The 11,464-nt window shown below is 40.3% G+C and overlaps 1 protein-coding gene across 4 annotated transcripts in view; it reads right to left on the bottom strand.

The window, feature by feature from the left end:
* Window positions 1-694: 694 nt before the first annotated feature.
* The window catches only part of LOC147301486 (pre-B-cell leukemia transcription factor 1), a 77,847-nt gene continuing 67,077 nt past the window's right edge, over window positions 695-11,464 (bottom strand). For 2 of the 4 annotated variants that reach the window (XM_086284278.1, XM_086284277.1), the window contains 4 exons: window positions 10,404-10,563; window positions 7,615-7,727; window positions 5,899-5,988; window positions 695-3,689 (listed from right to left, as the gene is read on the bottom strand). In XM_086284278.1, the coding sequence (XP_086140404.1) occupies window positions 3,597-3,689; window positions 5,899-5,988; window positions 7,615-7,727; window positions 10,404-10,563 (456 nt within the window). In that variant the 3' untranslated portion in view covers window positions 695-3,596. The remainder of the gene's footprint in view (window positions 3,690-5,898; window positions 5,989-7,614; window positions 7,728-10,403; window positions 10,564-11,464) is intronic. The other 2 variants (XM_086284279.1, XM_086284280.1) reach the window with 2 other exon arrangements.

The raw sequence follows: 11,464 nt of genomic DNA, 5'->3' as shown, positions 1-11,464 counted from the left end.
CTTTTTGCCTTTCATTCCTGAAACACTGGCTAAAAGAAACCCTTTGATAGAAATAAGGAGGCCTCTCCATGTAATTACACTTGATCATGTTTGCATATGTCACTCCCACAGTCTCTGTCACGCTCCCTGATTTTGGATGCTCCTGGGAACCTCTTCCTAATCCACAAGTTCATGTTTCAGCCCCTTCCTTCTTTTTATTTTTTTTTCCAGAGGAGGGATGAATTGAAGAAGCAGAATCAGACATCCTGTCTGGTTTATCTGGAAGAGAGAGATAAGTGTGGATTCCGCCTCTTTCAGGGAACGCACATTAACCATGCCTCAGAGGGAGCGCTGGGTGTGGGGAAGGGTGGTGGGGGATAGAGGAGGTGTCTGTCTGCCGGGAGCACACAGCTTTCACTCACTGTGAAAACTGTGAAAATGTCCCCTTCACACCCTCGGCAGCTCAGGCCAAGCTCCGGTGCTATGTTAGTGGTGATAAAATGCCTCCATGCCACAGCCTAGTTGGAAGTGAGACGTGCAATGCTATCCAGAGGTGTTGGACTGACAAGTCTACAATGTGTTAACTTGTATCCTACAGTGACTTCTGACCCTGACCCTGTTACAAAAGTCTGCTGGAAACACCACGCTCAAGTTTGTGGTGGAGAAAAGCACAAAGAGCAAACAAAACTTCACCAGAAAAATGACAAAACCTCCGTTTATGCAACAAAAGAAACTATTTATTTGGGATACGCATTGCCAGTACAAATTAAGAGACCATAAAACCTACACCTTTCAGCTATTTTTCTCCACAGAAAACAAGTTTTGAATCGGAATTAAAAAGACAATAGTTTTCCATTTGATACCTTTTTACATACGCAGAGATCTTAAAAGTTAAAACCTGTCAAGAAAAAGGCTCCACGATTTCACTCTGAAATCCTTATAAAAAAGAAGTTAACATTCAAAACACTGCAGTACGTTATTTTATTGAAGAACAAAAAGACATGCAACAAATAAAACATTTCATGTTTTACAAATTGGTCATCTTTCTTTTCATGTCTCTTTTCCTTTTATATTCAAAAACTAAAAAGCATCATTACATGAAGCTTCGATAATATTTGACAGGCAATGTGAAAAGTAGAGTTAAGCCTTTTTTTGAGGGGTGCAAAAACAATCCTCGTGTTTGCCTTGCATGGCCGCCGCTGTCAGTTCACTCCAATGACTTCCAAAGACACGACTGAGGCAGGTTCTGTGCATCATTTCAATGGTGCTCGCCCCCTCGGCTGTAATACTGAGCAGGTGAGTCGAGAGGGGAGCCGCTCTGAGTCATTCAAATGAGTTTGTCTGTTGCCATCACGCCGTCGTAGATCTCAACGCCCAAGCTCTGAGACATCCATGATTTCATACGTGTGTAATAAATACTGTTAAAAAAATACCTGTGGTTTTCAGGCTGTTTGGGATCTCGGGACTGAATTTTCTCTCAGGGTTCAGTTCAGCTAAAATAAAAGCCAAAGAGAGGGCAATGTTAACGCTAACTTTTCACGTCACCTTTAATGGGACAGTAGCCATTTTGGACGCAGGGTTGTAACATGTGACATGAGTACAAAAGAATAAGAAGGATTTCACCGTAAATCCAACAGGAACTCAAAGAGGCTGCGTTAAAATAGCTACTGTCCAAATTCAAAGATGCAAAAAAAGAGTAAAGGCGCATATCTACATACTGTATATAGAGCATTCTTGGGCAATTCACACATAATGGTAGCATAAAAAGAAAAACAGTCAAAAGAATATCAAGTGAAACAAAAAAGATGACTTATTTGCAAAATGGAGACACATAAAAATATATCCAAACATCTTCTGGATTTGTGTGCCATCAGGGTATTTGTTTTCATTTGAATTTATATAAACACTACTGTATTCCAAGTGCATTTTTCTGGCTTTGGATACAGAGTACTGGAGCATAATGAGATGCTCACTAGCACTGCAGATACTAAAACCATTCAAAAACAGGAAAAAGAAAACCCTCGATAAAGCTGATCCCAATGAGGAGGATAAAATTCTGCCTTTTTTTGGTATCAAAGTATGTAAATGCTCATGAGGACTATTGTAATCATGTATACATTGTACTGTACATACGACAAAGGTCACAAATTTAATTTCACATTTCAGATTGGCATCATGTTCATGAGTGTAGTGTCATTTTAAACAAAGAAAAAAGTGAATAAGTGAGAATATAATTACTTTCTAACGTCAGACGTTCTCTCTGATGTTATCAGAGGTTACAAAACAGGTCAGGCAGATCAAGATGAACACATGCCGATTAGATTTGTGACTAAATCCTGAGGATTCAGTGAGACATTTTGAACAGAAAAAAAAAAATGAATATTGCAGAGACATATCTATTACATTTTTTAGCATGTTCCAGTTTTACAAACTTTAATAGGAAACGATTATTTATTTTTATCAAATTTTGCACATTTTTATTGACTTTTCCAATTTATTTATTGGAAAAGAATAAGTTGAGCAAAACCAAAAATCTTCTGTTCTCAAAATGATTCATCTCGTGCTCGGACTTTTGGCACAAATGTGATTCCATACATGAATGAGAAAGGACATGCGATGTGTTCAATCCTGATGACATGATACCTTAAAAACTGAATTACTGTTTGGTTACCAGCAGTATTTGGATCCGTTTGTCTCACTGTTAGATTTAAACAGTTTTTCTTTTTTTTTCACATTTACAAATGCTCCCCTTTGACTTTAATCAGTAGATGTTATTGTGCTTTAATATATACGTCTTTGAGCTCAATTCCTTAATTTCTCGCTTTAAGATTGTAAAGTCTCTGCACTGTTGTACCGCGTGTTAGCTGAAACGTAGCTACTATGGCACAAAGCAATAAAAGGTCTTAAATGTCAGTGTCTGCTGTAGAAGTTCTGAATACAAACAATACAAACCGAGGCTGAATACTTGGATATCAGCTTACTAATATAAATGGACTAACATAATAATAATAATAATAATATGTCACAATGTATGGCATGAGAAATTTAAGGACATGAGACAACAATGTTTTCAAAATTCACCTCCAGAGCTGAACTTTGGCACCATAGGTAAAAAAAAGAAAAGTAATCTGGTATTGAAAACAGACGTGTAACGATAGGGCTCGATGTGGTGTGTGATAAATTTGTAAAAATACGAAACTTTGTAAAACCGAAGCCGTTTAAATTTTGTTTGCTATGTTATTATTTCGAATAGAGGTAGTGTGAAAGCATCTCAATTTACAAGATGTGGGCCAATACGCTGCTGTGAGCCTACTGTGTGAATATATACTGTAAAGAGAAATACAAAGAGGCAACATGGACATCAAGTGGAAACTGTACAAACTGTGTGGTGTGAATATGAGTTCCCTACGCAGGCTGCTAACGGTGCCGCGGTGGTCCAGATAGGAAAAGTGAACAGTTTTATCCGTAATGGTGAAAACGTCATCTCCAGACCCCGACTGTGCCGCGCCGTTTCCCATCCAGTCCCAAAAAAAGGGGGTCAGGGTATAAGTTTTGGAAGGGAGAGTTGTGGTGGATCGAGGAAAGTGGGAATCAAGAGGAAGCAGGTGGGTGGAGGATCAGTTGGAGGTATCGGAGTGAACGCTTCCAGGTCCTTCTGTAGGTGATGTCACTGATGAGGGGGTTGGAGCATCTTGCCAGCCGCCGTTTGCCTGGGAGGGGAAAAGAATCAGAGAGAACCAGAAGTGGGGCGTGAGTGAGTTGCTCTTCTGTTCATTACTCGATGCAGCTCAAACACACTGAGATAAAAAAACGAATAGAAGTCCTGAGGGCAAGATAGTGCACCAACGCTGGGATACTTTGAACTACGCAGTCAAACACAGCCTTAAGTCAAACTGCCTCCTGGATTGGCGGAAAAGCTAACACAGCTCACATTACAGCTAATAATTCAGAATAAGACTGACATAAAAAAAAATACTGCCGTGTTTCCAGCTGAGCAGAAACAGAATTACCCCATCATACACTGCACACTCACTCATTTAAGCAATGACAACAATAAAGAGAGGAAAAGTCAACTTGTGCAAGATTTCGTCTTGAAATAAATTCCTGCTGCTGTCATTTTAAACAATATGAATATATGTAAATTGTATGGAAGGGCGTCTGAAACAAAACATGCACTAATTACGATGCTGACAGTAGGAATTAACATACAATAAGAACTCTGGAGGTCCTTTTCACCGCCAGAGACAGGCCTGTTAAAGAGCATTTAGGGTGTTAATAGCGAATTTAAAACCATCAGAAAAATTGGAAATGGTCCTCGACAGCCTTTCATTTCACAGCTTGTAATGTGTAATCAAAAGTGGAGGGGTCAGATTGTATAATGTAATCACCCGCAGCAGTCATTATCCAGCAAGCTTTTTTGTATTAGACACAAGATTCACTAAAGTCTGTCTTGACAAGTCTCTAAAACTGTTTGTTTTTTTCGGGATACAGGTCGTTCCTGCATTTAATTAACAATGAAGTTATAAAAGCGTTGCCATTTTCGATATATATATATATATATAACTTTTATGCAAAGACAAACCAAAAACCACTTATGATGTATTTTGTAAATTGTACATTACAACAAAAGTGCTTCTATGCCCTGAATTCTGCAAAATAAAGGCCAAAAGAGGTTGAGATACCTCAGTGGAAAAAATCTAGTTTTCTACAAAAGACAGCTTTGTCATAACTTACTATTATCTGCTAAAACATTATATCAAACTAAACTGTCGTGCATGGATTGGAGAAAAAACAGGCAAGTGAAGAGCAGAGATTCCTAATTTACCAGCCTTAGCAACATAAATCACAGGCAAACAGGCTGCCAGACAGATATCCTGCTCCTACATTATGCATTGCAGAGCTTCTTTACAGGGTATAAAAGTGAATAACACAGCATACTGTGGCAGTGTAAGATGTGGTAGAGCAAGCAGGCGTCCAAGGAGAACCGTATCTGTGAGGTCAAAGGACTGAGAAAGAACAGGGCCTGAATACGTTAGCGTCCTCTCAGGGTTAGCACAGCTAGCTGTGGGATGCGCTCGGAGCAGCCAGGAAGCCTATTTGAATACACATACATGTTTTTATACGGGAGACATTTCATCTGATTATCATATGGCCAGTGAGGCACGACGACGACAGCGGAGGAACCCAGCCGCGGCTGTGACCGTCCTCGTCCTCAGCGCGGCTCGCTGTCAGGGCCATTAGTGTGGCAGGAACATGATCTGAGCAATGCGCTTGGATTGCTGTCCCAAGTCCACACTCTGCTCTCCTTGTGTCTGTCTTATCGATTTTCCCCTTTACGACACGGCTTGTCGCTGTGAATTTCCCTACTGTTTGCCGCCGCCAGCTAGCAACCCCCACCCCACCCCTCATACCCCCACATCTAAACCCGAACTCTGCAGAAAAATAAGACAAACACGTCGGGGACAAACCCCTATGGCACATGAGGAGTCGTTTCCAGGAGCGTGAGGTTTTATTTTTAGCGGGACGGTGCTGATGTCTCCTGTGGGGCATTAATGGGAACTTCTGGCCTTGGGGCTGCTAATCACGGGTCAGGTGGTCAGAGGGAGCTGAAGTCCAGAGCAAAGAGGTGTCACCTGTTTGTGCGGCTCTCTCACGGCTGACCATACGTGGCTGCAGGTGCTACTCCAGGCCTGATTGAACATGACAGGCTCAGAAGGCGGCTCTGCATGTGTGTGGCCAGCACCACGCCTGCGTACGGTGGGTACCGTGCTGCCTGTGGCACGAGTGCTAGAGAAGCAATCAACTAGGTGACCATGGAGTGGAGACAAGTCCTACTAAGTGGCATTCTGAGCCCTATGGCTTTGAAATAATTGGTAGGGAGAGAAAGGAAAAACAAAGGGGGAAAAAAGGAAAGCTTACATTGATGCCCTGCGGACTGTACATCTGGTTGGCTGTGAGTCCTTCACTGTATCCGCCTGTCTGACTGATAACATGGCGAAGGGTATCCACCTGAAACATTCAGAAAGAGCAGACAAAGCAAGGTCAGAGTCAACACAAGAGAAGCACAAGAGAAAAGAGAGAGATGACAAGACAACAAGAGAGACAACAAGAGTACACTGCTGCAAGTATGTCCTTGGAGACAACAAAGTCCAAAACAAAAAGGGAATTCAGGATAAAGAGATGTTTGGTTTTTGCCAGCTGAAATCAAACTGTTTGTAGGATGAATACAGGATGACAAATCTTCTGCCCTTGAGACTGGGGTATTAATGACTCTTTTCCATCAAGGTAAAAGTAAGCAGCTGGGTGTTTTCTTTTGGAGGGGGTGTGCATGACAAGGGTAAAAAGGAAGTTTATTAGAAAATAAGTTGAACACATGCTCTTATGCCAGCAAGATTAACAATATTTAGATTAAGAAGATTCGTCATTAACAGCATGTGCCAGTCAAAGCAGAAATCATTAAAACATGACAAATAAAAGGTCCCCTATTAGTCCCACAAATGCTATCCAAGTCCCACTATAGAAAAAGGGTCTGAATCTTATTTTGTTAACAAGTAGTGTATGAGTACAAGTAAGTGCACAGAGGTAGAGGGCAATTAAGTCCCGCCCACATCAGAGGGGAAACAAGTTATTAGAAGCCTCCATGTGAGTTTCATCTGTTAGAAGAAAAAAATAAATAAAAAAAATTCCCAAAAGCACCAGGGTGATGGAAAACAGTACCAACAGGTATAACCCACATCAGTTTGACTATTTCAGGCAGGACTGTGCTTAATTATTATTAATGAGAGTCATTATTTGTTGTTAATAAGTCAAAATATCAAAATGTCTAGCAATATTTCTGTAAGTTAAAAGCTACTTGTTATGCATTTCCTTACTTTCTGCTTGTATTAAATATGGCAAACATTTCAGATGCTTTTCTTGTCTTGGCTCGGGATGTTCTCACTGAGAGGGGATACTCTTAATATGATCATAACGTGAACACAGAGGCTCCACCCACTGCTGTTCAGACCTATTTATAAAAGTGGCCAATCAGGAGGAAATTGCAAGGGAGGGAGCTAAACTGAATTGTTTCAGACAAAGCTTGAACTAAAAGGCTGCACAACTCCTAGTATAAAGTAAATACAGATGATGATGTTGTGGTTCATGCAAAGCTATTCTAAGAATAACAAAAAATGGAGTTTGAAATGAGAATAACAGTTGCATAACTTCCATTATAGTGGAATGTGGATGACTCAGAAAGCATAGCTGGTGATAAACTTAGTTGACTAAAAGATATCTAACCTTAGCTTTGTAACTGCTAATTAAATACTGAATGCTAAAACACAAAAGTGTAGCATCAACTGAATCGTTTCCCCTCCAGTGGGCGTGGCTTTTTGAGGTTGAATCAATGCAGTCCATCTTGCTAGCTTCCTTGGAATTGGCTGGTTTGGCTGTAGATGCACTGTCATATTTCTGCAGTTCTTTTAAGCTAATATAAATTAATTTAAGCATTATCAGATGCTTCCTGATACTACGAGGGTGAAATTACCCTAGTTACTAGTTAATTCATCTAAAACCTGTGCATGACGAGTCTGGCGTTACAAAGATCAGTACTCGATCCGCCCCTGTATCACCTTCTGTTCTGCTTTGGGGCCCTACCTGCGACTGCACGTTGGCTCCCACCTGAGCCCCCTGGTACGAGTCCCCATTGAGAGACTGCACGCTCATGAACAAGTCCCCCGAGTTTGACATGTTAAAAGAGCCACCAGAACCTGAAAGGAGAGAGGGAGCAGTCGAATCACAGAGAGACAGAGAGCAAGCAAAGAGGAGCAAGTCAGCCCGTTCAGGAAGCAGCCTGGAGGAGCAGCATGCAGAGGGTTAGCTAGCAGCCGTGCAGGCTGTTAGACCAGGGGGGGTGAAGTGAGGACCGAGAAGTAGTGTATCAGGTATATGTTTTACCAGGTAATCTGTTTACATATTAGCAAAAAAGAATTAAGAAAGGAGCCCAGATTAATAAGAAATGCACTCAATTGCTGTCTCATCCAAGTAGCCTGGACTGCTTTCATTGAAAGACAAAACTATCTTTAGTGATGGTGACTTGTTGTTGTGTTTTTTTGGAGAATACAACATTTAAAAGACATTTTAAGAAGCCCGAAAAAGCCATTCTTCTTCTTAAGTCTGATATTTCATCAAAGGAAGACAGCAAATGATAAACATTTCCCAACAACACTGGACTGTAGAAAAAGATAAGTCTGGCATTCTTTCAAATTTTTACTACACCTGTAAAGCATTAATATATGACCACACATGTACAGTGAGCATGGATGTGCTGGTGTCAACAGGAGGCAGAGGGTTTGTCTGCCTCTGGAGAAAATACCACAGAAGAAGAATGATATAACGCTTATGCAAAAAGTATGGGGAGAGATGTTTTTTATTTTGACTGATTAAGATGAGGGGGAGCTGTTACTACAATAAACGTGTGGCTAGGGGGGGTCACGGTGACAGAAAACAGCCTGGGAATCATCACAAAGTAAACATGGCAACATATCAGAGTCTTAGTGTGGTACTAGGAGGATTATCCATCACCAGAGGGAGCCATAACAAGGGGAATAGAGGCTAATAAGATTTCAAGGTTCCAAGATGGCTGCCACGCCAGTCCCATTAAATGTGTGTCAAGTCTGCGAGTGATATTTAGGTAATTTAGGCACAGGCAGGTGGTCACCCTCGGACCTAGGGGTTGCACATCTTTTGATGTTACTGGATTACTGCTGAACTCTGAAGCTGGTCAGTTTGAGGCCTAGGGCTACCTGGACTCCACATGCAGGAGTGTAGTTAAACTACCGGGAACAGCAGTCAACAGGTTTTTATATTTTTTCTCTTATTTCCATTTCATTTGTCATTTATCTGTTCAACGTTAATGATGAATTAAGAACTACTTCTGCTAAAGAGGGATTTGGCAAAGATTTTTAAATCAGCTGCCTTTCCTGACACAGAACTTTTGGGTATTTGTCTTGTCGCAGTCTTGAATGGGATCTTTTACATGTCAGGCACATGTGTAAACCACTACACTATGATTATATAAATTATATTTCTCCTGGCCTGAAGATCATCTTCACTATTCAGGCTAAAGCTCTATATATCTATCTAAACATGCGAGCTGAGCTTTAATGTTGTGGCTTAAAATGCAGAATTACAACTGCTAGACATTAAAGCAAACTAACGCTCTGTTTTCAATCTTAACGTTGTTATTTGGTAAAAACCAAACAATGTTTTTGTTAAGTGTTCCTAGGTCAAATTAATATCCACTACAAAAATTGCTATAAAAATTGATTACATAAATTAACTTTCATTCTTAACTAAAAATAAGTAATATCTCATAACAGCAGGGCATTGCAGTTTTTAATAAAGGCTACTAATTAAAACACGTAGTGTATTTAATTTTAAAAGCTTTATTTCACCTGTGGCTATTTACACATTTAGCAAAAAAAAAAAGAAAAAAATTGATTAAATATTAATGTCCTGTAAGACTTGAATCCTTCATTCTACTAATGAAAGAGGCAACTTGAACATTTTTCTATATATTTTAGGCAATTTAAGCAAGTGTGAATTGAAATTTATGTTGCAGGTATTTTTCATATGAACATGGTATAGGTGGTATATTAAAAAAACCCCAAACAAACTACAATGTGTGTATGAAAGGTAAAAAAAGGAATGTAGATGTGATGGTTTGATAGAAGGTGGCAACGTTAACCCTAATTCTATATACCGGATAAGGCAGAAATAGACTTTTCTGGAAAACCTGAATAGTTTTGATGTATTTCGGTTGGAATGATACGTTTTTTTCCTCTGATTGGCAGCACTTGGTAACAGTTGTAAAAAAATATGAAGTACATTTTTTGATTGCCTAGGATTAGGTAATCGTGATGAGACGTCAGAGTTAATCATCTCTGTACACTAATGTGGCTCAACAAGAAAAGTAAGTGGGGTCAATTCACTGTTAGTCTTTTTTCCACTGTTATTCACCAAAAATAAGAAAAATGTAGAATACTACCAGACTTATCCTTAGAGTGTCAGCAGAGACCGTGATAAATACAGAGTTTAATAAGCATACATGAAGAACAGGATTAATTGAGACCCAGACAAGAGGACAGTGAGATTATGGAGACTTGGCACGGGGTTCAGGTCGTCTAATCGGACATATTTTAGTACTAGGGGGGTAATTAGAGTCGTGAAGGGGAAATGTTTAATTTGTTCAGCAGTAACGATGGTGCTTTGTCAGGTTTTAGGCATGTTCTGCGTATAACTGAGTTTGCCTGACAGATCTACTTTTTGCTCCTTTACAAATTACCAGCATCAGCAATGAAAAAACTCTAAAATTGACTAAGTTGTAGTACACAGAGGAGGCACATATCTAATAGCTGAGCAGAGCCAGGGACTTCCTGTCTCACCTGCAGAGTTTGGAGTTGAGGGTGAATTTGCTTGGCTTCCATGTGAGGATGCATTAGCCGCATTCACGGCAGTTCTCGCAGCGTACATGTTGGCTTCTTCTTGGAACTTACCAATGTTTTTCTTGTATCTGATTCTTTTATTCCCGAACCAGTTGGAAACCTGAGCAGACAAACAAAAGAATATAGTTTAATTGTCACGACATATTACCACACAGAGGCTCTCAGAAAAACCATGGCAGTGTTTAGCTTGCATGGCCTTAATGGCATGCAAAACACTGCAGAGAGCCTCTGTCAGAGGTATGGGCTTCACAGACTGGTGCTGTGAATCTGCATTAGTGCCAGAATGGAATGATTGCCAATAACAGTCTCATTATGTCACCATGACTGCAGCTATCATCAGAACTCACGCAAGCACCAATCAGTCAACATCCGCTAACACCCATTACGGCTAATGGACTCCCAGATGAAGCCGGGGGGGTAATCCCAGCGCTAATGATAAACAACATTAAAATGAAAACCAAATCAATCCTGCAAAGTTTCCAATGCACAGAGTAGGTAAACATTCTCCTTTATTATGGCCAAGAAACGGAAACTCTACAAATCATTCGGCTACCGAGCTGCTTCCACAATCAGGCCCAGCTGCACCCTCCAATCATTCCTTAGAAATTAATGAAACCAATTGAGAAAACAATCCATTCCCAAATGATGGATTCAAAACACAAACTGCTGTTTACCTTGGTGTTGTCATTGCTTTCCGTATTATCAACTCTCACAGGAGTGAAACAACCTGAGTGCTGGAATGCAAAGATGTTTTAGTCTTCGCACTCGCCATGACACAGATGTTGGTTAAGTTACCGTTAGATTTAATCATCAAATGCCTCAAATGATCCCAGCGCTGAATTTCACAAGCTGAAAGCAGCTGCTGATTAATCAATTAGTTGCTTTCTCGAAGATGTTCGATTAGAAACTTCAGTCTATTTTATTTTCACTTCGTTTACCCCCCAAAAAATACGTGCACAAAGTATGCTGGATTTCTCACCATTTGTGTCACACTTTGTAAA

The sequence above is a fragment of the Aulonocara sp. 'chitande type north' Nkhata Bay genome, linkage group LG23 (genome assembly GCF_057382095.1).
Source record: "Aulonocara sp. 'chitande type north' Nkhata Bay isolate Kocher_YH1m ecotype deep benthic linkage group LG23, A_spYH_male_GT1.1, whole genome shotgun sequence".
Taxonomy (NCBI): domain Eukaryota; kingdom Metazoa; phylum Chordata; class Actinopteri; order Cichliformes; family Cichlidae; genus Aulonocara; species Aulonocara sp. 'chitande type north' Nkhata Bay.
The sequence above is the reverse complement of the archived record's forward strand: the minus strand, read 5'-3'. Positions and strand labels throughout refer to the sequence as shown.